Source organism: Oncorhynchus nerka, linkage group LG11 (genome assembly GCF_034236695.1).
Source record: "Oncorhynchus nerka isolate Pitt River linkage group LG11, Oner_Uvic_2.0, whole genome shotgun sequence".
In the NCBI taxonomy this organism is placed as follows: domain Eukaryota; kingdom Metazoa; phylum Chordata; class Actinopteri; order Salmoniformes; family Salmonidae; genus Oncorhynchus; species Oncorhynchus nerka.
In genome coordinates this window covers 8,729,954-8,757,250 of record NC_088406.1, presented here as the reverse complement: position 1 = coordinate 8,757,250, position 27,297 = coordinate 8,729,954, and the positions used below count along the sequence as shown (strand labels likewise).

At 43.7% G+C, this 27,297-nt stretch overlaps 4 protein-coding genes across 8 annotated transcripts in view; 3 read left to right on the top strand and 1 right to left on the bottom strand.

Annotated features, from left to right (window-relative positions):
• The first annotated feature begins 889 nt into the window (after positions 1-889).
• On the top strand, positions 890-11,386 carry LOC115121877 (intraflagellar transport protein 20 homolog). 3 transcript variants are annotated; one of them, XM_029651010.2, is made up of 5 exons: positions 897-1,520; positions 8,286-8,436; positions 8,726-8,811; positions 9,105-9,208; positions 10,420-11,386. In XM_029651010.2, the coding sequence occupies exons 2-5, from the start codon at positions 8,310-8,312 to the stop codon at positions 10,499-10,501; spliced, it is 399 nt and encodes a 132-aa protein (XP_029506870.1). In that variant the 5' UTR covers positions 897-1,520; positions 8,286-8,309; the 3' UTR covers positions 10,502-11,386. The 3 variants fall into 3 exon arrangements, with proteins under 3 accessions (XP_064880261.1, XP_029506870.1, XP_029506871.1); XM_029651011.2 differs by lacking the exon at positions 897-1,520 and adding an exon at positions 2,081-2,156; XM_065024189.1 differs by lacking the exon at positions 10,420-11,386 and having other exon boundaries at positions 890-1,520; positions 9,105-9,212.
• On the bottom strand, positions 11,049-13,146 carry tmem97 (transmembrane protein 97). Its single transcript, XM_029651008.2, has 3 exons — positions 12,903-13,146; positions 12,551-12,695; positions 11,049-11,981 (listed from the first exon to the last, which is right to left on the bottom strand). The coding sequence occupies exons 1-3, from the start codon at positions 13,017-13,019 to the stop codon at positions 11,707-11,709; spliced, it is 537 nt and encodes a 178-aa protein (XP_029506868.1). The 5' UTR covers positions 13,020-13,146; the 3' UTR covers positions 11,049-11,706.
• A 2,124-nt stretch (positions 13,147-15,270) lies between these two features.
• On the top strand, positions 15,271-16,833 carry LOC135574092 (uncharacterized). Its single transcript, XM_065024967.1, has one exon. The coding sequence runs from the start codon at positions 15,271-15,273 to the stop codon at positions 16,831-16,833; it is 1,563 nt and encodes a 520-aa protein (XP_064881039.1).
• A 5,477-nt stretch (positions 16,834-22,310) lies between these two features.
• Positions 22,311-27,297, top strand: part of LOC115123366 (ubiquitin carboxyl-terminal hydrolase 32-like) — a 190,728-nt gene continuing 185,741 nt past the window's right edge. For 2 of the 3 annotated variants that reach the window (XR_010465019.1, XM_065024185.1), the window contains exon 1: positions 22,312-22,524. Coding sequence is in view for 2 of the 3 variants with exons in the window: in XM_065024185.1 (XP_064880257.1) it covers positions 22,467-22,524 (58 nt within the window). In the remaining variant the exon portion in view is untranslated. Of the gene's footprint in view, positions 22,525-27,297 lie in introns of all 3 variants that reach the window. The other variant, XM_065024186.1, reaches the window with a different exon arrangement.

Below are 27,297 nucleotides of genomic sequence, written 5' to 3'. Positions count from 1 at the left end.
ATACACACAACCTTAAAGTAAAAGAATGGAATTAAGAAATATATAAATATTAGGATGAGCGATGTCGTAGTGGCATAGACTAAAATACTGTAGAATAGAATACAGTATATACACATGAGATGAGTAAAGCAAAAATATGTAAACATTATTAAAGTGACAAGTGTTCCATTTATTAAAGTGGCCAGTGATTGGACCTTAAATAAAGGTTACATTTCAAGTCTACATAGGGTGTATGGGGCAGCAGCATCTAAGGTGCAGGGTTACGTAACAGGGTGGAAGCTGCCTAGTGATGGCTTATTTGGTAGAATGTCCCCAAAAATGTTGCATACCAGAGGAAGACAGTCTGTCTCTGGGGAACTTTGATTCAGATGGGTGCAGTAGTGTAATTCCAACCAGCAGAGGAAGTTATGTATTGTGATATCAAACCATAGGCAACCCCTATGGAACTGGCATGTCATATGTCCTAATACGTAGTACAACTAAAGTAGGTCTAAAACGTCTGTACATATAATTATGAGATAACGCTAACTAGCAACATGCCACATAGGGATGAGTCACAAACTGTAGTTCAGCTAGAGCTATATATATACTAGTTAACTAGACCTATTTGTTTTCTTTTGTTCTACTGTATTATTGATTGTATGTTTGTTTATTCCATGTGTAACTCTGTGTTGTTGTTTGTGTCACACTGCTTTTGTGTCACAATGACACATTATATAAACTCTTTATAGTGTTTTATTTACATTTTAGAGGCGATAAGGTGATAAGTTGGACAGATCGAGTGAAAAAAAAAGCAATTTTCCCACACGACATCTCTCCATCTCACTATCAGCATTAGTTTCGCTTCCCCACCCGCCATTTTTAAAAAGACCCGACGGGGCTCATTGCCTTCTTGAATCATGCAGAAACGGGCAGCGTTTAGGTAATGTAATTGATTCTGTTGGAAAGGGGAGAAATTGTGCTTTACAATGGTATTGACATTACAGTTGATCTGGAATTATTACGTTTTGGGGGCGCTAAAATAAGGGCAATTGTTCGGACCAAGGCGTGGTACGAGTTTACGTTAACTAACTGACGTTACTAGTACTGGCTAACTTATTGTTGTTAGCCAGCTATAATATGTCAAGTACAAATTCAAGAACATTGAGACAAAACTTGAAACGACGTAGTCCTAGTGTATAATAACTAGATAACGTTTCAAATCGAATTTGAAATATAACGATAAAAAAACACACAAAAAACTAGTTTGATAATAGATAATTAGTTTGTTGAACAGCTGTTCGTTAGTACACTAAAAGCTATGTTATATGTACGCCACCTACAATTGTCAATGTTAACAAGGCAACGACGATAAATAACTTTCCCGACTCCATAAAAGTGTCCTCCTACAACTCCCATCCACCTCCCTCCCGGAAGGTACATCCCATGGCCAAACACAACTGTTTCCCCCTCTGAGACGGTCCCCTGTGGATTATGCCACATAGATCACAACATTGATATCAAATTGAAATACATTTAAGGTAAGTGAAAGACTGACTTGAATTCTCACTTGTAGACAATAATGATGTGACTTTTGTACAGTTTGTAAGCAGCAGCACACGATGAAATACCTAGTAGGATAGCTAAAACAGTTAGCTAATGCTACCTAGCCCTGCTACTGGCTAGTTTCTAACCTCTTCCTCTATTATCCAGTTAGCTAATGCTACCTAGCCCTGCTACTGGCTAGTTTCTAACCTCTTCCTCTATTATCCAGTTAGCTAATGCTACTTAGCCCTGCTACTGGCTAGTTTCTAACCTCTTCCTCTATTATCCAGTTAGCTAATGCTACCTAGCCCTGCTACTGGCTAGTTTCTAGCCTCTTCCTCTATTATCCAGTTAGCTAATGCTACCTAGCCCTGCTACTGGCTAGTTTCTAACCTCTTCCTCTATTATCCAGTTAGCTAATGCTACCTAGCTAGCCCTGCTACTGGCTAGTTACTAGCCTCTTCCTCTATTATCCAGTTAGCTAATGCTACCTAGCTAGCCCTGCTACTGGCAAGTTGCTAGCCTCTTCCTCTATTATCCAGTTAGCCCATAACATTGACAGTCCGATGAGGGCATCAGAACAAGCTGTGATAAAGCTAATTAGCTTGCTGTCTATCTAGATAGCAGTCTTGGTAAGTGACTATAGAGAATATATTATGTATGTGTGTGTGTAAATTAGTTAGTGAGAGCCCTTCTGGTTGTAAATTATAGTTAACGTTAGCTAGTTATAGAGTACGTTGCCAAAGAAGCAGCTGGCTAGCGCAGATTAAAGGTGATCGCATATGTGCCAACAACTAATTATATCAGATGGTTAGCTAGTGATTAGTCAAAGGTCACAGAATCAAATGGTGTGTGTTTAATCAAATAGTGTGAACAATATTTTCCTAACTAACATTATCCCTGTCTGTCACAACACAAGACGGGATTCTGGCTTCTTTTCTCAACTTTTTAATTTAAAAAAAGTATTTTCTCCTACTCGCCAAGTTTACTAATGTAGCATCATCATCGGTCGTTGTAAAAAGTTTATTTTTTATAATAATTGTAATAAATGTAACAGTTGGACAATGGATGAAGATTCCAAACATTCCCAAAATAAAATGGGAGTTATATTGGAAAGACACCAAGAGATGACAAATATTTACATATATATATATATATACTGTACAGTTAATTTAGATCTATAGAAATAGGACATATTTACACAAATGTAAATCACCAATGATCTGTACCAATCCACAAATGTAAACCACTATCCACAAAGGGGCAGCAGGGAGCCTAGTGGTTAGAGCGTTGGGCTAGTAACCGAAGGTTGCTAGTGGTTAGAGGGGCTGCAGGTAGCCTAGTGGTTAGAGCGTTGGGCTAGTAACCGAAGGGTTGCTAGTGGTTAGAGGGGCTGCAGGTAGCCTAGTGGTTAGAGGGGCTGCAGGTAGCCTAGTGGTTAGAGGGGCTGCAGGTAGCCTAGTGGTTAGAGGGGCTGCAGGTAGCCTAGTGGTTAGAGCGTTGGGCTAGTAACCGAAGGGTTGCTAGTGGTTAGAGGGGCTGCAGGTAGCCTAGTGGTTAGAGCGTTGGGCTAGTAACCGAAGGGTTGCTAGTGGTTAGAGGGGCTGCAGGTAGCCTAGTGGTTAGAGCGTTGGGCTAGTAACCGAAGGGTTGCTAGTGGTTAGAGGGGCTGCAGGTAGCCTAGTGGTTAGAGCGTTGGGCTAGTAACCGAAGGGTTGCTAGTGGTTAGAGGGGCTGCAGGTAGCCTAGTGGTTAGAGCGTTGGACTAGTAACCGAAGGGTTGCTAGATCGAATCCTGAGCTGACAAGGTACAAATCTGTCATTCTGCCCCTGAACAAGGAAGTTAACCCACTGTTCCTAGGCCGTCACTGTTAATAAGAATTTGTTCTTAACTGACTTGCCTAGTTAAATCACTATCCACAAGCGCAATTCACTATTCACAAACATTTGTATGTGTAAATCGATATATTGCTCTGTACATTTTGTTATGACTGCAGATATGCGGGTCATTTCCAAGGGCCTTAAGTAAAATGACTGCCATAAAGATTAGCACATAGGAGAGTTATGCACAAACATGACAGCTAAGGAAAACCTGCAACTCCATATTTGGAGGCTCTTGGGTCACCTGACTAAGTTCTCACGCATAATCTTTATTTAACTAGGCAAGTCAGTTTAGAACAAATTCTTATTTACAATGACAGCCTACCCCAGCCAAAACCTAACCCGGAGGACGCTGGGCCAATGATGCGCCACCCTATGGGACTCCCAATCACGGCCAGCCTGGAAACAAACCAGGGTCTGTAGTGACGCCTCTGAGATGCAGTGCCTCAGAGCCACTCGGGAGCCCACACCGCTTGCTTTTTATGTGCGAGTGTTGCAAAATAAATTAATGTTCACATACATTATTCTTTCATTGCATCCAAACTGCTTGTGCACGTCAATAAGCGTCTGCATAGCCAGGCACTAAAATCTTGATGCGCTGCAAGGGTGTTTATATCCCGGGACAAATTTAGCTAGCAACAGCAAAGTAGCTTGCTAAATTACCATGAATGTTTAATATTTTTTATGATTTAACGCACCGTCTCGACACTTACAGTACCAGTCAAAAGTGTGGACATCTACTCATTCCAGGGTTTATTTTTTACTATTTTCTACATTGTAGAATAATAGTGAATACATCAAAACCATGAAATGACACATATGGAATCATGTAATAACTAAAAAAGTGTTAAACAAATCAAAATATTGTATATTTGAGATTCTTCAAAGTAGCCACCCTTTGCCTTGATGACAACTTTGCACACTTGGCATTCTCTCAACCAGCTTCATGAGGTAGTCACCTGGAATGCATTTCACATAAAATGTTATTGGGCACAGACATGTGTTTAGCAGATGTTATTGCGGGTGTAGCGAAATGCTTGTGCTTCTAGTTCCGACAGTGCAGCATTATCTAACAAGTAATATCTAACCATTTCACAACATTACCCAATACACACAAATCTAAGTAAAGGAATGGAATTAAGAATATATAAATATATGGACGAGCAATGTCAGAGCGGAATAGAATAAGATACAGTAGAATAGAATACAGTATATACATATGAGATGAGTAATGCATAGACTAAGATATAGTATAGAATACAGTATATACATATGAGATGAGTAATGCATAGACTAAGATACAGTAGAATAGAATACAGTATATACATATGAGATGAGTAATGCATAGAATAAGATACAGTAGATAGTATAGAATACAGTATACACATATGAGATGAGTAATGCATAGACTAAGATACAGTAGATAGTATAGAATACAGTGTATACATATGAGATGAGTAATGCATAGACTAAGATACAGTAGATAGTATAGAATACAGTGTATACATATGAGATGAGTAATGCATAGACTAAGAGACAGTAGAATAGTATAGAATACAGTATATACATATGAGATGAGTAATGCATAGACTAATATACAGTAGAATAGGATAGAATACAGTATATACATATGAGATGAGTAATGCATAGACTAAGATACAGTAGAATAGTATAGAACACAGTATATACATATGAGATGAGTAATGCATAGAATAAGATATAGTATAGAATACAGTATACACATATGAGATGAGTAATGCATAGACTAAGATATAGTATAGAATACAGTATACACATATGAGATGAGTAATGCATAGACTAAGATATAGTATAGAATACAGTATACACATATGAGATGAGTAATGCATAGACTAAGATATAGTATAGAATACAGTATATACATATGAGATGAGTAATGCATAGACTAAGATACAGTAGAATGGAATACAGTATATACATATGAGATGAGTAATGCATAGAATAAGATATAGTATAGAATACAGTATACACATATGAGATGAGTAATGCATAGACTAAGATATAGTATAGAATACAGTATACACATATGAGATGAGTAATGCATAGACTAAGATATAGTATAGAATACAGTATATACATATGAGATGAGTAATGCATAGACTAAGATATAGTATAGAATACAGTATATACATATGAGATGAGTAATGAATACAGTATACACATATGAGATGATAGAATAAGATATAGTATAGAATACAGTATACACATATGAGATGAGTAATGCATAGACTAAGATATAGTATAGAATACAGTATACACATATGAGATGAGTAATGCATAGACTAAGATATAGTATAGAATACAGTATATACATATGAGATGAGTAATGCATAGACTAAGATATAGTATAGAATACAGTATACACATATGAGATGAGTAATGCATAGACTAAGATATAGTATAGAATACAGTATACACATATGAGATGAGTAATGCATAGACTAAGATATAGTATAGAATACAGTATACACATATGAGATGAGTAATGCATAGACTAAGATACAGTAGAATAGTATAGAACACAGTATGTACATAAGAGATTAGTAATGCAAGATATGTAAACATTATTAAAGTGGCCAATGATTTCAAGTCTGTGTAAATAGGCAGCAGCCTCTGTGCTAGTGATGGCTATTTAACAGTCTAATGGCCTTAAGATAGAAGTTGTTTTTCAGTCTCTCAGTCCCAGCTTTGATGCACCTGTACTGACTTCGCCTTCTGGATGATAACGGGGTGAACAGGCAGTGGCTCGGGTGGTTGTTGTCCTTGATCTTTTTCAATTAACAGGTGTGCCTTGTTAAAGTTAATTTGTGGAATTTCTTTCCTTCTTAATGCGTTTGAGACAATCAGTTGTGTTGTGACATGGTAGGGTTGGTATACAGAAGATGGCCCTATTTGGTAAAAGACCAAGTTCATATTATGGCAAGAACAGCTCAAATAAGCAAAGAGAAACGACAGTCCATCATTACTTTAAGACATGAATGTCATGCAATCTGAAAAATGTCAAGAACTTTGAAAGTTCTATCAAGCGCTATGATGAAACTGGCTCTCATGAGGACCATCACAGGAAAGGAAGTTACCTCTGCTGCAGAGGATAAGTTCATTATAGTTACCAGCCTCAAAAATTGCAGCTCAAATAAATGCTTCACAGAGTTCAAGTAACAGAAACATCTCAAATTCAACTGTTCAGAGGAGACTATGAATCAGGCCTTCATGGTCGAATTGCTACAAAGAAACCAGTACTAAAGGACACCAATAAGAAGAAGACTTGCTTGGGCCAAGAAGCAATGGACATCAGCCCAGTAGAAATCTGTTCGATTCCAAATTTGAGATTTTTGCTTCCAACTGCCGTGTCTTTGTGAGATGCAGAGTAGGTTAATGGATGATCTCTGCATGTGTGGTTCCCACCGTGAAGCATGGAGGAGGAGGTGTGATGTTGTGGGGGAGCTTTGCTGGGACGCCATCAGTGATTTTATTTAGAATTCAAGGCACACTTAACCAGCATGGCTACCACAGCATTCTGCAGTGATATGCCATCCCATCTGGTTTGCGCTTAGTGGGACTATCATTTGTTTTTCAACAGGACAATGACCCAACACACCTCCATGCTGTGTAAGGGCTATTTGACCAAGAAGGAGAGTCAATGCTGCATCAGATGACCTGGCTTCCACAATCACCCGACCTCAATCCAATTGATGTTTGGGATGAATTGGAGCGCAGAGTGAGGGGAAAAGGAGCCAACAAGTGCTCAGCATATGTGGAAACTCCTCCAAGACGGTTGGAAAAGCATTCCAGGTGAAGCTGGTTGAGAAAATGCCAAGAGTGTGCAAAGCTGTCATCAAGGCAAAGGGTGGCTACTTTAAAGAATCTAAAATATATTTTGATTTGTCCACTTTTTTTTTTACTGGTATGGTACATGCTGTCTAGACCGGGCGCGCGTCCGTCTGCATGTTGATTTTGCGTCTGGTGTGGATGGACAATCAGGACACGCAGGTAGAAATATCAAAACAAACATTCATGCCAATTTAGCTAGCTAGCTAGCTTGCTGTTGCTAGCTAATTTATCCTGGGATATAACCATTGGGTTGTTATTTTACCTGAAGTGCAGAAGCTCCTCTACTCTGACAATGAATCCACTGATAAAAGGGTAAACTGAGTTTGTTTCTAGTAATCTCTCCTTCAGGCTTCTTCTTCTTTGGACTTTATATGGCAGTTGGCAACCAACTTTAAGGTACATTACCACTACCAACTGGACAGGAGTGTAAACCTCCAGTTCATCTTTCAGTCACCCACGTGGGTATATGCTCCTAAAAACCAACGAGGGCGTAACGCGAGCGGTGTGGTTAGCATGTTAGCGTTCTTATAGAATCAACGGAAAGACAATATATTCCATTGAGCCCATTCCCAGGGTGTGTTTGACGGGTCATTAGAAACATTTCCGCGGTCGTAATGTTAATGGGGGGGCGACAGGCACAAGCAAAGAGCGTTAAAGAGCCGCAGGGGTAAAATGAAAGCAATTGGATACAGCGAGATTCAAGTGGATTTTAGCACTCCTAACACAGGGAATAGATGGCTGAAAAAGACAGACCCTCGGGTAGGCGGGGAATGCCCGTTGCTGTACTAATGTGACAGACATGACTAAAATAATACAAGCCCACAAGTTGTCTTTCACCTATTCCTCCCTTTTAGATCAAATGCAGATGAGGAAAGGAAGCCACTTTAGACTGTTGAGATGCTGGATAAATAAAGGTTAAATAATATATATTTTAAAGCATCCGTATATCCAGGGCATCTCATGGTATTAATGCTGTGTTTTCACCCCCCCCCCCCCCATCTATAACCCAGCTCTTGGAGACAGGCCTTGTGGCCATGGCGAAAGACCCGTTGGGTGAAGCTGGTCTTCATTTTGATGAGCTCAACAAGCTACGGGTGCTGGAACCAGAGGTGGACCAGAAGACCAGGGAGCTCAAGGAGGAGTGTGACGACTTTGTTGACAGTAAGAGCATTCCATTTAGCTTCTGTTCTGTGTCCCAAATGGCACCATATTCCCTATATATATATATATATATAGTTGGTGGGTCCTGGGCAAAATTATTGCACTATATAGGGAATAGTGTGCCATTTGGACTGTACCTTTGGTGTTAAGTTTCATGACTTTCATAGAATATTGTGGAGATGTACACTCGTACACGGTCTTAATGTTAAAACTGTGTTCTTCAAATGTTGACACCTATAATTTACCAAATAGTGTTTTACTAACTTTCGTGCATTCTTTCAATACATAGAAATCGGCCAGTTTCAGAAGATAGTGGGTGGTCTCATTGAGCTGGTGGATGAATTGGCAAAAGAGGCAGAGACAGAAAAGATGAAGGTAAGGGGTTGTGAGTTTCTTAGTCCATCTTGACAGGGCTCAGACACACACACCGACGTCGCCATACTTTTTGTTCACTCATTCAAAGTCAATTGTTTTTAACGTGTCAGTCAGATCAATGTGACCGCTGGCTCTACAATCTGCAAGCAATTTCAGGTTGAAAACAAAACGGTGTACTTTGACTGCTAGCTAGCTAGGCCACTGAGTACACTTGCTGCACTTTTCTGTGGGAATGACTGAGGGCTTCTTATCTGGGTGAACGACATGCTGCTGCCCTGCCCTTCTTCTCCCAGGCTATTGGAGCCAGGAACCTGTTGAAGTCTGTGGCCAAGCAGAGGGAGGCCCAGCAACAGCAGCTCCAGGCCCTGATAGCAGAGAAGAAGATGCAGCTGGAGAGGTAAGAAGACTTGTAGCCTGGTCCCAGATCGGATCTCGCTGGCCTGGTCCCAGATCGGATCTCGCTGGCCTGGTCCCAGATCTGTTTGTGCTTTTGCCCAATCCATTGTCAAGCCAAACATGTTTGGGAGGACAATTCCATAAGGAGTTGGCAAGAGCGCAGAAACAGACTGGCACCCAGGCTATATTAAAGAGCCAGAAACAGAATGGTACCCAGGCTATATTAAAGAGACCAGGAACAGAATGGTACCCAGGCTATATTAAAGAGACTAGAAACAGACTGGCACCCAGGCTATATTAAAGAGACTAGAAACAGAATGGTACCCAGGCTATACTAAAGAGACTAGAAATAGAATGGTACCCAGGCTATACTAAAGGGACCAGAAACAGACTGGCACCCAGGCTATACTAAAGGGACCAGAAACAGAATGGTACCCAGGCTATATTAAAGAGACTAGAAACAGAATGGTACCCAGGCTATACTAAAGAGACTAGAAACAGAATGGTACCCAGGCTATACTAAAGAGACTAGAAACAGAATGGTACCCAGGCTATACTAAAGGGACCAGAAACAGAATGGTACCCAGGCTATATTAAAGAGACTAGAAACAGAATGGTACCCAGGCTATACTAAAGGGACCAGAAACAGAATGGTACCCAGGCTATACTAAAGAGACTAGAAACAGAATGGTACCCAGGCTATACTAAAGGGACCAGAAACAGAATGGTAAGGCTATATTAAAGAGACTAGAAACAGAATGGTACCCAGGCTATACTAAAGGGACCAGAAACAGAATGGTACCCAGGCTATACTAAAGAGACTAGAAACAGAATGGTACCCAGGCTATACTAAAGGGACCAGAAACAGAATGGTACCCAGGCTATATTAAAGAGACTAGAAACAGAATGGTACCCAGGCTATACTAAAGGGACCAGAAACAGACTGCCACCCAGGCTGACTAGTTTAAAAAATAATAATATTGTACTGAGGACAGCTGGTTGGTAAAAATGTGCCTCTAGGGCAGAAACAAACGTGATTGGTCAAATGTATTAGGCAGGAAATGTATGACTGAGGTCAAGTCTCTTTGTGAAATCAATAACGTTGTGGAAATCTAGTCAGTCAGTGTCTCATTCTCAGTGGTTGACCTTAAAGTCAGCCAGTTAATTACTGGGGTTTAATTAAGTTTTGTGTTTGTTTGTAATCTATTCCAGGTATCGCATTGAGTACGAAGCTCTCTCCAAAGTGGAGGCTGAGCAGACTGAGTTTATCGAACAGTTCATTCTGCAGAAATAAGGCCCGACGTGTGTGTGTGTGTTAGTGACCATGTTTCCAGGGTGCCCGTATTGTTTTCTAGGGGTGATAACCACTACACTGTGGGTTAACGGGAATCGCTCATCTGAACACAATAACCTCTCTTACACTTCACAAGCAATCCAAAACTGTTCCAACTAAAACACAGGTTTGGCCCAGACACCAACAGACTACATGCAAAGTTAGAAGAAACTGTACAACACCATCAAATGTCCCTCACTAGCAGGTGTCTAAGTGACAATCCCCCTATTTTTAGCATTTAATTGTTGGAATGCTTGAATATAGTTCAAACCTGAGGCTCTATAGATGTCACAACTTTCACAACACTACAGTATGTAAATTAACCAAATGGGGAAGAAAGCTATTTATATATATATATGAAGGAATTTATAAATACTATTTAATACTGAATAATTATTCTGTATAGATCAATTTTATTACCTTTTTCTACAAGTGGAAAAACAAAGTACAGTATGTGCATGTTACTGTAAATTTCATGATTTTGAAAACAATTTTATTTTTTGCTGTGTTGCCCCCCCCCCCCCCCCCCCATTTGTATCTTAATTCTGTTTTACATCTTAAGGTACGAATATCTTCATGGTTTTATCATTTCACCTTTATCTGTGGTACTACAACCAACACATTTAACCCTCAGGTGGCTTATTGGAGTTTCAGGCCAGTGTATACAAACCATTTCTTTTTAAAGTAATGTACATTTCAAAGGTATGTTATTTATGTTTACAGTAAATATCATCCTCCTGTGCATTCATCTTATCCATGTTAAAAGTTAGTAAACCAAAACTTAGTGGACCAACTTCATCAAAAGATGAGATATACTTGAAATAAAAAAGGATTTACACATTTTGATTCTCTTTGGGTGTCCAATATTCTATATGTTTAAACGTACCTATGATGTTTTATTGACTTGAAATGTACCAATTGACAATTCATCACTTGAGGAGAAGAGAAGGAAAAAAAATGACTATGAAAATGAGTACTTAGACTAAGAGGTATGATAGCCTGGACAGACTGCCAGGTAACAGTACAGTGTATTACAGAATGTACAGGTGGATTAGTAGCCCGAGTGCCAATCTGTTTGTGCCATCAAACCAAACAGGTGACAAGGACAGCAATGGAGTTGGACAATAGCACAAACAGACTAGCACTCAGGCTAGAAATGAGTGTCTTTATTTGATCTTCTTGGCCTTAGCTGAGCCCTTTCCTCCCTGAGTGTTGGTGTTGTAAGCTGAGCTGAAGAGCATTGTGAACAGCAGCATCAGAGGAATCAGGAGGTACGGAGCGTAGATGGCCGCCAGGGTGTAACGCTCCTTCTGGGTCTGGGGGCCAGGGTGGGGCTCTGTGGGGAAGGGGTAGTAGAGGATGTGGGCTAGGATGGGGACCAGGGTGGTGACTACGTGGGTGGAATACACAATGGCCGGAGTCCTGATCCACTTGCAGCCTCCTGGAAGAGAGGATGGTTGATAGAACAGAATTAGGTTGATTCCCTATATAGTGCACTACTTTTATAATCAGGGCCCAGGTCAAAAGTAGTGGGACAGAGGGTGTCATTTGGGATACATAAGAGAGGATGGTTGATGGAACAGAATTAGGTTGATTCCCTCCAGTGTTACGACAGACTTACCTGCCTTGTCGTCATGTCTGATTTTTATGACAACGTCTGTGTCCTATTCCCTATATAGTGCACTACTTTTATAATCAGGGCCCTGGTCAAAAGTAGTGGGACAGAGGGTGTCATTTGGGATACATATACTGATAGAGGGGTGTTAAGGAATGGGCATCCGCTAGAGGTCACACTTGAGTTACACAACTATAACGTGCCAAATCAAAGGTATTTTGCAACATGGGCTTTTATGTTGTAATTCCAAATACCACAGATTTGTCTTTTTTACATTAGTTTGCTAGACATTATGTGTCGTCCCAAATGACACCCTATTCCCTATGTAGTGCGTGAGTTGTACTGAACTAAAGGGGAAAGGGTGCCATTTGGGACGAATCCCATTGTTATCTGACCTTTCAGGAAGGCGTATGCAGCTATGGGGAAGAAGGGTGTTTGAACCAGGGCTTCGCAGAAGATGAAGGACTTGAACCAGGTGGGGGGATCCAGCATCATGGGGTCTCTGAACTCAGCCCCATACCATCTCAAAACATCTTTCAGCTGTAAAATATATATTTTGTAAACACTCAATGTTGCATCACTATAGGCACATTGGTTGTTACAAGTGATTTCCAACATTCCACTCCAAAATAAATATGGTGATTAGGACGCAGTCACCGTCACCCACTACAACCTTTTCTTCAAGGACCTACTACCACACACACACGAGTCAATTAAACATGTCAAATTTAACGTCGTTAACGTTACCTGTTGAGGATACATCTGCGCAGGAAGCAACGCTTGAAGATCAATGAATAATGTAATAGGAATGTGAGAAGCAAAATAAAAGACAAATATAATTTCTAATATACGAAGAATACCCATATTGAATCAAAGGAAAGATACACCAAAAATATAAACAGTTCTCTCTAAGCTTTAATTTAGATGTTATCGAGAACGCATGCGAATTTCACAACGTTGAAAGAAAAGGGGGATAGGCTGGTGTCGTGGCAGCGCACGTTGGATGGTTCGATTCTATTGGCCCTTTTGCTTGGTTGATCTAGCTGAGGGGCGGCACTGAATATGGAGGCTATGTTTAAAACATGGAGCAACCTTCTTTCCTCGACCAGGAATTACTTCAAGCCTAGGGAGGTAGATAAATAGAATTGAACCAGGCGCTATAGCGTTAAAGGACACGTCATTTTAGCGCGACACTCAATGCTTCATTGCTGTGACTCGCTTGCTAGTTGAGATTTCTGATCATGTTAGGCTGCGTTTCATTTAATTTATGTCGATTTGATCGCGGGGGAAGCAGTAGTAATGTCTGCAGTTTTCGGGTTGGCTATATGTTTGAAGTGTATTAGTTCATAAATAAATCTATTTGCCAAAATTCGTCATCTCTCCCATGTCTTATTCGACAAGTAGTTGTTCTGAAATGTTTATTGCTTGCCTACATTTAACTCCGTCCTCTGTGTTTAATATAACACACATACATGAATTATTCATTTCGGGTTGCCTACGTGAATTTTTTTCTATAGAAAATATTTGACTAGCCACAAAATCAAGGAAATTAGAAGGGGGGGGATTTCGGCAAGGATCTTTTCTTGACTTGTTGACTTATTGACTTGATTATTCACATCATTCTTAGCTAAGTGGTATAGTCGTGCGTTTCAACGGACATAGTTGATTCTGTCCAATCTACTCCGATTTCAGAGCACTCACGCAGAATAATTGATGAATTTACAAATGCTGGGCTGGACAACACCCGTTGATTATGGCCAGTGTCAGTAAACGTTGGCAAAAAAAGAGTAAATTGTTGCCAGCAGCACAGTTACAGTCAGTCACCAATGCTCTGGATAACATGAAAACAGCCTAACCAGCTCTGCTAGCATTTACAAGCATTTCGCTACACTCGCATTAACATCTGCTAACCATGCGTATGTGACAAATACAATTTGATTTGATTTGATTTGCTAGGGAGAGCAAAATGGTCAGAGTGAGGTGTTCTCTCATTTGTGTCTGGAAGTAGCCAGTTAGCTTGGGTGCTTGGCTGCTGTTGAACCCACGGATCAACCCTACTCCTCGGCTAGTGTGCGCACACTGAATGCTCTGAGAGCAAAACGCTCTGAATTTACAAACGGACAATCTGTCAAATGTATGGATTTACGAACTTCAAGAGGGAACTCTGGGACTCGAGATTTAATTTACGAAGATGCGAAATGCTATGCTAACAAGCTAGCAAGAGGTTGCATAGCAACAGCATCAACTTCCGGTAGACAGGCAAAGCTCTAGTACGCTCAACTGAAACAATACTGTTTGTTTACAGTATACTAAAATGAACTAACACTATATACTCATTAAGTATGTAGTATACAGTATGTACAGCTACGGAGAAATGCTACCAAGACTGGGTGTTCTAACTGTAATGACTTGAATGAGGTCCCTGAGAAAAAGTGTCAACAGGGAAGCAAGCCCACCAGGTAGAGGTAGTGGTGTCAAGAAGAGTTGCAAGGCCCCCTGAGAAGAACATTATGGTTGAGGTAGCTATAACACTATAACGTTACCTCTATAATTGTATAGCTAGAACGCTGTCTAATTTCTGAGACATTGACTCTTGCTATATTAACCAGCAGCTTATACAGCCGTCGATTACCATTGCATTTCTATCAGAAACCTGTATGCATGGTGGTGGTATATGTTTGTAATGTTTCTGATCTATGCATGAATGCACTGTTGCACTGTCCAGAACGTGTGTGTGCAACACCTAGCCCCCACACTCACTGTAGTAAAATACTTGTATTTAAACGTGCATTTTCATAATATAGGTCTAATGACTGCTCCATATTATTTTGCAGGTTGTCATTACATACGACCCACAATTGAATCGTTCAAAACCAAGAGTTGCTTTCCCTGATAACAAGGAGTGGAAGCAGAAGAGGAAGGTAATTGCTCGAGGATTTCCGTGAATGATTCATAACTTGGCAGTGAGCAACGTGGCCACCTTTGCAAAGTTAGCCTTGACACCGTATCCCAAGAAATCAGAAAGCAGATTGTAAAGAAAATGCAAGCTGAGGCCAAATCATATGCATTCCTGTTTTTTTAACCTTGCATCTTGAGTAGTACCTCGTTGGAGAATATGAAGGCTTTTTCATATGAAGCGTTGTATGATGAATTGTCCAGGAAGACACCATGGCTTTATACCACCATCAATACTGCAACAGGTGGTTCCTGCTGCCTCCGACACCCTCCTACTGCTACCTCCGACACCCTCCTACTGCTGCCTCCGACCCCCTCCTACTGCTACCTCCGACACCCTCCTACTGCTGCCTCCGACCCCCTCCTACTGCTACCTCCGACCCCCTCCTACTGCTACCTCCGACCCCCTCCTACTGCTACCTCCGACCCCTCCTACTGCTACCTCCGACCCCTCCTACTGCTGCCTCCGACCCCCTCCTACTGCTACCTCCGACCCCTCCTACTGCTACCTCCGACCCCCTCCTACTGCTACCTCCGACCCTCCTACTGCTGCCTCCGACCCCTCCTACTGCTACCTCCGACCCCCTCCTACTGCTACCTCCGACCCCCTCCTACTGCTACCTCCGACCCCTCCTACTGCTACCTCCGACCCCTCCTACTGCTACCTCCGACCCCCTCCTACTGCTACCTCCGACCCCCTCCTACTGCTACCTCCGACACCCTCCTACTGCTACTGCTCCTACTGCTACCTCCGACCCCTCCTACTGCTACCTCCGACCCCTCCTACTGCTACCTCCGACCCCTCCTACTGCTACCTCCGACCCCCTCCTACTGCTACCTCCGACCCCCTCCTACTGCTGCCTCCGACCCCCTCCTACTGCTACCTCCGACCCCCTCCTACTGCTACCTCCGACCCCCTCCTACTGCTGCCTCCGACCCCTCCTACTGCTACCTCCGACACCCTCCTACTGCTGCCTCCGACCCCTCCTACTGCTACCTCCGACCCCCTCCTACTGCTACCTCCGACCCCCTCCTACTGCTACCTCCGACCCCTCCTACTGCTACCTCCGACCCCTCCTACTGCTGCCTCCGACCCCTCCTACTGCTACCTCCGACCCCCTCCTACTGCTACCTCCGACCCCTCCTACTGCTACCTCCGACCCCCTCCTACTGCTACCTCCGACCCCCTCCTACTGCTACCACCGACCCCTCCTACTGCTACCTCCGACACCCTCCTACTGCTGCCTCCGACCCCCTCCTACTGCTACCTCCGACCCCTCCTACTGCTACCTCCGACCCCCTCCTACTGCTGCCTCCGACCCCCTCCTACTGCTACCTCCGACCCCCTCCTACTGCTGCCTCCGACCCCCTCCTACTGCTACCTCCGACCCCTCCTACTGCTACCTCCGACCCCCTCCTACTGCTACCTCCGACACCCTCCTACTGCTACCTCCGACACACTCCTACTGCTGCCTCCCGACCCCCTCCTACTGCTACCTCCGACCCCCTCCTACTGCTACCTCCGACCCCTCCTACTGCTACCTCCGACACCCTCCTACTGCTGCCTCCGACCCCCTCCTACTGCTGCCTCCGACCCCCTCCTACTGCTACCTCCGACCCCCTCCTACTGCTGCCCCCGACCCCCTCCTACTGCTACCCCCGACCCCCTCCTACTGCTAAACCAACGGAAGAGAGGAGGAATATGAGGAAGAGGCTGAAATAGAGATGGATGGTCCAGTGAAGGAAAGAGAGGAGGAAGACTGTGGTCAAGTGGAGGAAGAGATCGGTAGACTGTGGTCCAGTGGAGGAAGAGATCGGTAGACTGGGGTCCAGTGGAGGAAGAGATCGGTAGACTGGGGTCCAGTGGAGGAAGAGATCGGTAGACTGTGGTCCAGTGGAGGAAGAGATCGGTAGACTGGGGTCCAGTGGAGGAAGAGATCGGTAGACTGGGGTCCAGTGGAGGAAGAGAGTGAAGGAGAGGAGGAAGAGGACCAATAGTCCAGAGAGAGATGGAGAGAGAGGAAGACAGAGGACCAATAGTCCAGGGAGAGATGGAGAGAGAGGAAGACAGAGGACCAATAGTCCAGGGAGAGATGGAGAGAGAGGAAGACAGAGGACCAATAGTCCAGGGAGAGATGGAGAGAGAGGAAGACAGAGGACCAATAGTCCAGGGAGAGATGGAGAGAGAGGAAGACAGAGGACCAATAGTCCAGGGAGAGATGGAGAGAGAGGAAGACAGAGGACCAATAGTCCAGGGAGAGATGGAGAGAGAGGAAAAGGGACATCAACAGAGCTAAATGAAAAGGGAGAAGGTGGACTGATGAAAGGGAGGAAGAGGACTCTGACAAACAGAGGGGGAGGACTGATGAAAGGGAGGAAGAGGACTTTGATGAAAGGGAGGAAGAGGACTCTGACAAACAGAGGGGGAGGACTGATGAAAGGGAGGAAGAGGACTGATGAAAGGGAGGAAGAGGACTGATGAAAGGGAGGAAGAGGACTTTGATGAAAGGGAGGAAGAGGACTCTGACAAACAGAGGGGGAGGACTGATGAAAGGGAGGAAGAGGACTCTGATGAAAGGGAGGAAGAGGACTGATGAAAGGGAGGAAGAGGACTTTGATGAAAGGGAGGAAGAGGACTGATGAAAGGGAGGAAGAGGACTGATGAAAGGGAGGAAGAGGACTCTGATGAAAGGGAGGAAGAGGACTGATGAAAGGGAGGAAGAGGACTTTGATGAAAGGGAGGAAGAGGACTGATGAAAGGGAGGAAGAGGACTGATGAAAGGGAGGAAGAGGACTCTGACAAACAGAGGGGGAGGACTGATGAAAGGGAGGAAGAGGACTCTGATGAAAGGGAGGAAGAGGACTGATGAAAGGGAGGAAGAGGACTTTGATGAAAGGGAGGAAGAGGACTGATGAAAGGGAGGAAGAGGACTGATGAAAGGGAGGAAGAGGACTGAGACAAACAGAGGGGGAGGACTGATGAAAGGGAGGAAGAGGACTCTGATGAAAGGGAGGAAGAGGACTGATGAAAGGGAGGAAGAGGACTTTGATGAAAGGGAGGAAGAGGACTGATGAAAGGGAGGAAGAGGACTGATGAAAGGGAGGAAGAGGACTGATGAAAGGGAGGAAGAGGACTTTGATGAAAGGGAGGAAGAGGACTCTGACAAACAGAGGGGGAGGACTGATGAAAGGGAGGAAGAGGACTGATGAAAGGGAGGAAGAGGACTGATGAAAGGGAGGAAGAGGACTGATGAAAGGAGGAAGAGGACTGATGAAAGGGAAACAGAAAGGGAGGAGGGACTGATGAAAGGGAGGAAGAGGACTGATGAAATGGAGGAAGAGGACTGATGAAAGGGAGGAAGAGGACTGATGAAAGGGAGGAAGAGGACTGATGAAAGGGAGGAAGAGGACTCTGATGAAAGGGAGGAAGAGGACTGATGAAAGGGAGGAAGAGGACTGATGAAAGGGAGGAAGAGGACTTTGATGAAAGGGAGGAAGAGGACTCTGACAAACAGAGGGGGAGGACTGATGAAAGGGAGGAAGAGGACTCTGATGAAAGGGAGGAAGAGGACTGATGAAAGGGTGGAAGAGGACTTTGATGAAAGGGAGGAAGAGGACTCTGACAAACAGAGGGGGAGGACTGATGAAAGGGAGGAAGAGGACTCTGATGAAAGGGAGGAAGAGGACTGATGAAAGGGAGGAAGAGGACTTTGATGAAAGGGAGTAAGAGGACTGATGAAAGGGAGGAAGAGGACTGATGAAAGGGAGGAAGAGGACTCTGACAAACAGAGGGGGAGGACTGATGAAAGGGAGGAAGAGGACTCTGATGAAAGGGAGGAAGAGGACTGATGAAAGGGAGGAAGAGGACTTTGATGAAAGGGAGGAAGAGGACTGATGAAAGGGAGGAAGAGGACTGATGAAAGGGAGGAAGAGGACTCTGACAAACAGAGGGGGAGGACTGATGAAAGGGAGGAAGAGGACTCTGATGAAAGGGAGGAAGAGGACTTTGATGAAAGAGATGAGGAGGACTTTGACAAAGGGAGGAGGAGGACTGATGAAAGGGAGGAAGAGGACTCTAATGAAAGGGAGGAAGAGGACTGATGAAAGGGAGGAAGAGGACTCTGACAAACAGAGGGGGAGGACTGATGAAAGGGAGGAAGAGGACTAATGAAAGGGAGGAAGAGGACTCTGATAGAACAGTGGGGGAGGACTGATGAAAGGGAGGAAGAGGACTCTGATGAAAGGGAGGAAGAGGACTCTGATGAAAGGGAGGAAGAGGACTAATGAAAGGGAGAAAGAGGACTCTGATGAAAGGGAGGAAGAGGACTAATGAAAGGGAGGAAGAGGACTCTGATGAAAGGGAGGAAGAGGACTAATGAAAGGGAGGAAGAGGACTCTGATGAAAGGCAGGAAGAGGACTCTGATTGAAAGGGAGGAAGAGGACTCTAATGAAAGGGAGGAAGAGGACTCTAATGAAAGGGAGGAAGAGGACTCTGATGAAAGGGAGGAAGAGGACTCTGATAGAACAGTGGGAGAGGACTGATGAAAGGGAGGAAGAGGACTCTAATGAAAGGGAGGAAGAGGACTCTGATGAAAGGGAGGAAGAGGACTCTGATAGAACAGTGGGGGAGGACTGATGAAAGGGAGGAAGAGGACTCTAATGAAAGGGAGGAAGAGGACTGATGAAAGGGAGGAAGAGGACTCTAATGAAAGGGAGGAAGAGGACTCTAATGAAAGGGAGGAAGAGGACTCTGATGAAAGGGAGGAAGAGGACTGATGAAAGGGAGGAAGAGGACTCTAATGAAAGGGAGGAAGAGGACTGATGAAAGGGAGGAAGAGGACTCTAATGAAAGGGAGGAAGAGGACTGACGAAAGGGAGGAAGAGGACTCTAATGAAAGGAAGGAAGAGGACTGATGAAAGGGAGGAAGAGGACTCTAATGAAAGGGAGGAAGAGGACTCTAATGAAAGGGAGGAAGAGGACTCTGATGAAAGGGAGGAAGAGGACTCTGATAGAACAGTGGGGGAGGACTGATGAAAGGGAGGAAGAGGACTCTAATGAAAGGGAGGAAGATGACTCTAATGAAAGGGAGGAAGAGGACTCTAATGAAAGGGAGGAAGAGGACTCTGATGAAAGGGAGGAAGAGGACTCTGATGAAAGGGAGGAAGAGGACTGATGAAAGGGAGGAAGAGGACTGATGGAAGGGAGGAAGAGGACTCTGATGAAAGGGAGGAAGAGGACTCTAATGAAAGGGAGGAAGAGGACTCTGATGAAAGGGAGGAAGAGGACTCTGATGAAAGGGAGGAAGAGGACTCTGATAGAACAGGTGAAACTGAAAACATTGGAATGAACCTGTGAGATTAGAGAATGTTTCAGAGAGGATGTCTGGAGATTATAAATCAAGGCCAAGGCTACATCTCTGAACAAGGCCGACAATCGTAGTTCACAAAACGATAAAACCTTTGAACTGTACTTAATGGTCATAATATGGTCATAAATATGACATGACACATATACTGACATCTTGAGCAGGGGTACGAGGTAGTTGAGGTAGATATGTACATATAGGTAGGGATAGTTGAGGTAGATATGTACAGTTGAAGTCGGAAGTTTACATACACTTAGGTTGGAGTCATTAAAACTAGTTTTTCAACCACTCCACACATTTCTTGTTAACAAACTATAGTTTTGGCAAGTCGGTTAGGACATATACTTTGTGCATGACACAAGTCATTTTTCCAACAATTGTTTACAGACAGATTCTTTCACTTATAATTCACTGTATCACAATTCCAGGGGGTCAGAAGTTTACATACACTAAGTTGACTGTGCCTTTTATCAGCTTTGAAAACATCCAGAAAATTATGCCATGGCTTTAGAAGCTTCTAATAGGCTAATTGACATAATTTGAGTAAATTGGAGGTGTACCTGTGGATGTATTTCAAGGCATACCTTCAAACTCAGTTCCTCTTTGCTTGACATCATGGGAAATTCAAAAGAAAATCAGCCAAGACCTCAGAAAAAAATATTGTAGACCTCCACAAGTCTGGTTCATCCTTGGGAGGTACCAAGTCTGGTTCATCCTTGGGAGGTACCAAGTCTGGTTCATCCTGAAGGTACCACGTTCATCTGTACAAGCAATAGTATGCAAGTATAAACACCATGGGACCACGCAGCCGTCATACCGCTCAGGAAGGAGACACGTTCTGTCTCCTAGAGATGAATGTACTTTGGTGTGAAAAGTGCAAATCAATCCCAGAACAACAGCAAAGGACCTTGTGAAGATGCTGGAGGAAACAGGTACATAAGTATCTATCCACAGTAAAACGAGTCCTATATCAACATAACCTGAAAGGCCGCTCAGCAAGGAAGAAACCACTGCTCCAAAACCGCCATAAAAAAGCCAGACTACGGTTTGCAACAGCATATGGGGACAAAGATCATACTTTTTTGGAGAAATGTCCTCTGGTCTGATGAAACAAAAATAGTTATAGTTTCCAAAGTTACCTAACTCTTCGAACTACATTCGTAGTATAGGCCTCAGATAGGTATACTTTAAAAATATATATGTTTGTTAATCTTGTTTTGGTGTCAACATTCTTGAGTATTGCTGATCTATGCAAGTGATTAGATATTGTAGATAATCATGTTTAATTACACATACAAGCATGCATACAGCACATACTAGAGAAGTTATTAATTCTAATAGCAAAAAAAAGAGTTTATCCAATGCAACGTGGTACAGTATTATTAGACCAATTGTTAGACAAATAACTTTCACACTTTAGCAGTCTAGACAAGCGTCACCTTATGCAATGCATATTCTGCAAACCTTATGATGAAACCTTTTCAACTATATCCACAAGGGGGAGCCAGAGACAAGGTTAGCTTTGACAGTTTTACAAAATGGTAATATTGTAGGTTAAAGTGGGACATAGACAGACCCAAAACTGTATTATTGTGTGAAACAATTTGGCAATATAGCGTTGCAAAAAAATGTTACGTTGGGGTAATGCGCTACATAATAGTAACAGGATCTGAAAGCTGGCTGTATTTGATTGTTTATCTCATGCGCATAGACCGTAAAAAGACATATCTGCGCAACCATTTCATGTCAACCAATCAAGTGACCCGAGGAATCCCGATCATGTGACCGTAGCCAGCATGGAGGCGGAGGCGACGAGAGAGGCGGAGGCAACGCGACGAGAGGGGCGGAGGTGACGAGAGGCGTCGCTCGTTGAAAACACAGCAAGACACATCGCTGGTAACGGATTTCGCAAGAAACGGACAACGGCAACAGGCGCCGTTCATACACTCCACATTTTATTTTCTCACATCTTAGTGAAATGAGGGCAACATGGGTGCAAAGGAGTCAAGGATAGGTTTCCTTTCGTATGACGAGGCCATTAAAAGAGGTAAGCTAACCACGGTAACCGCTAGAGATGGGTTGTCTAGTCAACGAAACGAGAGAGAGTGTCATGCGAAGACCGTGGAACTTGCTTTCTCATGCGGTGGGTGGGCATGTTCGCTGCAGAGCTGTGCGGATAGCTAGGATGTGTTGCTCAATATCACAGTCTACACATTGACAAGTTTATTGCTAAGCGAACCGTTCAGGTAGCTGTCAGTGTCAAGTGTTTCAAAACATACTGCCGTCTGGAATCAATCAAAGCATTGGATTTGGTGTGTGTGTGTGTGTGTGTGTGTAATATTTGTGGTTATGTTGGGAAAAGATCGCTCTGGGGATAACGTTAACTACGTGAGTGTGTATCACTGTTTTATCAATCAGGCGCTGCCCACATCAACAAACACAGAAAGAGGGAGTGATAACAAGCTTGATCCGTGAATAACCAGCATAACATTCTCTACTTGTGTCTGCTAGATCTCACACGTCATAACCCAACTAGTCTACTGTACGAGTTGATTAGGGACTTTTTTTGTCTTTTTAAATGTATTAATTTATTTACATTTTTTGAGCCAATCAGTATATATAGAGAGAGAGCATGAGATGTCAGCTGTGTTCTTGTACTAGGCCGGCAGGATGTATTTCTCTCTTCAGATCAGATATTGAGACAATTATCACAAGGGCATTGCAGAGGTTAGACCGGATAAATGTAGCCTCGTACCAGCCAAAAGGTTTAGGATCAAATATTGAATCAATTTGTTATAGTTCTGCGTATCCATCTGTTAGTTTGTTCATTGATGTAAGAGTCGGTTGAATTATCTATCAGGAAGCTCCTTGAAAATATCTTATTCGATTAGGTGATACTTGCTGTACTTTGGTCTCTGCAGTCGTAACAACTGAACTTTGTCTGCCAGGATTCAGTAGCTAAATGTGTTACACATTGAGTTCTGTCACTGTGTCCTCGTATGGTAATGTGCATTTAGACCCATTGCCCTTTACAGTTTGTGGTGTAGGACTGAAGGAGTATATTCCAGTAGTGACCACAGGAAGTTATAGCCTATTTCTGTTTGGCTGAATGTTTCATGTGCTGTTTATTCCTGACAATTAAACTGCATTTGAAAGGTCCACTGACTGACTTATTGCCTGGTCTTTGGAAGGGACTGTTTACCTAATTTAGCTAGTCCCTCCCATCCTCTTTCACTCTACTGTAGGCTTTCGACCAATCACATTTATTTATAAAGTCATTTTTACATCAGCCGATGTCACAAAGTGCTGTACAGAAACCCAGCCTAAAACCCTAAAGAGCAAGCAAAGCAGATGTAGAAGCACGGTGGCTAGGGGAAAAACTCACTAGAAAGGCCAGAACCTAGGAAGAAACATAGAGGAACCAGGCTGTGAAAGGTGGCCAGTCCTCTTCTTCTGGCTGTGCCCGGTGGAGATTTTAACAGTACATGGCCATTATGCCCAGATCATTCTTCAAGATGTTCATAGATGACCAACAGGGTCAAACAATAATCACAGTGCTTATAGAGGGTGCAAAGGGTCAACGCCTCAGGAGTAAATGTCAGTTGGCTTTTCATCGCTGAGCGTTCAGAGGTCGAGACAGTGTGGAAACAGCAGGACCGAGACAAAGACCGCTGAACAGGTCAGGCTTCCATAGCTGCAGGCAGAACAGCAGAAACTGGATCTTTATTAGATCAGATAGGACTCGCCTACGCTCCCCGGCACAGACTATTTTACAATAGATACTGGAGACTGAGCCTGGGAAGGTCGGGGGACACTGTGGCCCTGTCCAACGATACCCCCCGGACAGGACCAACCAAAGCACAGCCCCAACACCATCAGAGGGAGATCCCACTTACTACCCTGAGACAAGGCTGAGTATAGCCCACAAAGATCTCCTCCACTACACGAGCCCGAGGGGGCCTAAAACCGGACAGGAAGATCACATCACATCAATGACTCAACCCACTATAGTCGTGTAAAAAAAAAAATTAAAAGCCTGGCACAACGTGTTTTTAAAATTTTTATGTATTTTTTAAATTTAACTAGGGATGTCAGTGAAGAACAAATTCTTATTTACAATGACGGCCCACACCGGCCAAACCCGGATGACGCTGGGCCAATTGTGCGCCGCCCTATGGGACTCCCAATCACGGCCTGTTGTGATACAGCCTGGATTCGAACCAGGGTGTCTGTAGTGACGCCTCTTGCACTGAGATGCAGTGCATTAGACACCCCTCCTAGGCTACATGGTGACATTAGTCACAGCCAAGCATTCCTCTGATTCCCATGCTATATGATCATATGTTACAAAGCACACCAAAGCCCATGGAATCACCTATATCCTCTCTACCGGGTGGTCACAGGACGTGTGGTGAAACTGAAATGAGAGGAAAGGAAATTAGAGCTGTTCTCATGGCGACATAGTGTGGTGTCTGTTGCTTAACAACTAAATGAATCGTACGCTGTGCTTTCTTTTAGCAAGCAGACGGTCACGTGTTGATTCTCTCTGTTCTTCTCATTGTAGGAGAACAATTTAGGCTGATCTAGCTGAAGACTTGATCTAGCATAATAGGTCCGATAGCTTAGGAGGCCTAGATGTTTACATACACCTTAGCCAAATACATTTAAACTCAGTTTTTTCACAATTCCTGACATTTAATCCTAGTAGAAATTCCCTGTTTTAGGTCAGTTAGGATCACCACTTTATTTTAAGAATGTGAAATGTCAGAATAATAGTAGAGTTGATTTATTTCAGCTTTTATTTCTTTCATCACATTCCCAGTGTGTCAGGAGTTTACATACACTCAATTAGTATTTGGTAGCATTGCCTTTAAATTGTTTAACTTGGGTCAAATGTTTTGGGTAGCCTTCCACAAGCTTCCCACAATAAGTTGGGTGAATGTTGGCCCATTCCTCCTGACAGAGCTGGACTCCTTGCTCACACACACTTTTTCAGTTCTGCCCACACATTTTCGATAGGATTGAGGTCAGGGCTTTGTGATGGCCACTCCAATACCTTGACTTTGTTGTCCTTAAGCCATTTTGCCACAACTTTGGAAGTATGCTTGGGGTCATTGTCCATTTGGAAGACCCATTTGTGACCAAGCTTTAACTTCCTGACTAATGTCTTGATGTTGCTTCAATATATCCACATAATTTTCCTGCCTCATTAAGCCATCTATTTTGTGAAATGCACCAGTCCCTCCTGCAGCAAAGCACCCCCACAACATGATGCTGCCACCCCCGTGCTTCACGGTTAGGATGGTGTTCTTCAGCTTGCAAGCCTCCCCCTTTTTCCTCCAAACATAACGATGGTCATTATGGCCAAACAGTTATATTTTTGTGTCATCAGACCAGTGGACATTTCTCCAAAAATATTATTATTATGTGTGACAAACAGATGGCAGTGGCATTGTGTAAATGATAATCATCGTGTGGAATCAACCTTGACGTATGGAAGATAACGAGGGGAAATCAATTGGTCGTATTTTGATGCTTATCTCATACAGCACCTCTGTAATAGAGAGAGAGACAGACTGGCCTTCATTTTCCATTTCTAAAAAGCTTACGCAAGGAGCAGAGACTGGAGCAGCTGGGTCTGTGCAACTTTTGCATGTCTAAGCAAACTCTGTGGCAACATAGGAGGAGGATGATGCTTTTCTGAAGGGACTGTATGTAGGTCTCTGCCCAGAAGCTACGTTGAGTCATCATGTCCAATCACCAACTGTACACTTGTGTATTAAAAAAAAGGCACTATATCCAACTGCACCCTTGAGTGCAACCGGTGGGTATCACATCAGTGTATGCCATGAACCGTGAGTTGTCTTCTAGGTGCAGAGTGCCGTCAGAGCAGGGGGTCTGAGAGAGGGAATGTGTCATGGAGTAGCTAGCTGTGGAACTGTCTGGGAGCTTTCAGCGTCAGTGGTCGGTTTGATCTCTCTCCCTCTCCCTCTCTCTCTACCTCTCTACCTCTCTACCTCTCTCTCTCTCTCTCTCTCTCTCTCTCTCTACCTCTCTACCTCTCTCTCTCTCTACCTCTCTCTCTCTCTACCTCTCTCTCTCTCTCTACCTCTCTCTCTCTACCTCTCTCTCTCTACCTCTCTCTCTCTCTACCTCCCTCTCTCTACCTCTCTCTCTCTCTCTACCTCTCTCTCTCTACCTCTCTCTCTCTCTACCTCTCTCTCTCTCTACCTCTCTCTCTCTACCTCTCTCTCTCTCCTCTCTCTCTCTACCTCTCTCTCTCTCTCTCTACCTCTCTCTCTCTCTACCTCTCTCTCTCTCTACCTCTCTCTCTCTACCTCTCTCTCTCTACCTCTCTCTCTCTCTCTCTACCTCTCTCTCTCTCTACCTCTCTCTCTACCTCTCTCTCTCTCTACCTCTCTCTCTCTACCTCTCTCTCTGCTCTCTCTCTACCTCTCTCTCTCTCTCTATCTCTCTCTCTCTCTACCTCTCTCTCTCTCTCTACCTCTCTCTCTCTCTCTACCTCTCTCTCCTCTCTACCTCTCTCTCTCTACCTCTCTCTCTCTACCTCTCTACCTCTCTCTCTCTCTACCTCTCTCTCTCTCTCTACTCTCTCTCTCTCTCTCTCTACCGCTCTCTCTCTCTGCTCTCTCTCTCTCTACCGCTCTCTCTCTCTCTACCGCTCTCTCTCTCTCTCTCTCTCGCCTCTCTCTCTCTCTACCTCTCTCTCTCTCTCTCTACCTCTAGCTCTCTCTCTCTCTACCTCTCTCTCTCTCTCTCTCTACCTCTCTCTCTCTACTCTCTCTACCTCTCTCTCTCT

What these genes read in the sequence shown, in the direction of transcription:
- LOC115121877 (XM_029651010.2), top strand. Translation starts at nt 8,310, where the DNA reads ATGGCGAAAGACCCGTTGGGTGAAGCTGGTCTTCATTTTGATGAGCTC. An exon ending in CAGAGACAGAAAAGATGAAG is followed by an intron (nt 8,812 to 9,104) that starts GTAAGGGGTTGT and finishes TTCTTCTCCCAG; the next exon opens with GCTATTGGAGCCAGGAACCT. An exon ending in AAGAAGATGCAGCTGGAGAG is followed by an intron (nt 9,209 to 10,419) that starts GTAAGAAGACTT and finishes AATCTATTCCAG; the next exon opens with GTATCGCATTGAGTACGAAG.
- tmem97 (XM_029651008.2), bottom strand. Translation starts at nt 13,019, where the DNA reads ATGGGTATTCTTCGTATATTAGAAATTATATTTGTCTTTTATTTTGCT. An exon ending in CGCAGATGTATCCTCAACAG is followed by an intron (nt 12,696 to 12,902) that starts GTAACGTTAACG and finishes TATATTTTACAG; the next exon opens with CTGAAAGATGTTTTGAGATG. An exon ending in TGCATACGCCTTCCTGAAAG is followed by an intron (nt 11,982 to 12,550) that starts GTCAGATAACAA and finishes CCTCTCTTCCAG; the next exon opens with GAGGCTGCAAGTGGATCAGG.
- LOC135574092 (XM_065024967.1), top strand. Translation starts at nt 15,271, where the DNA reads ATGAAGGCTTTTTCATATGAAGCGTTGTATGATGAATTGTCCAGGAAG.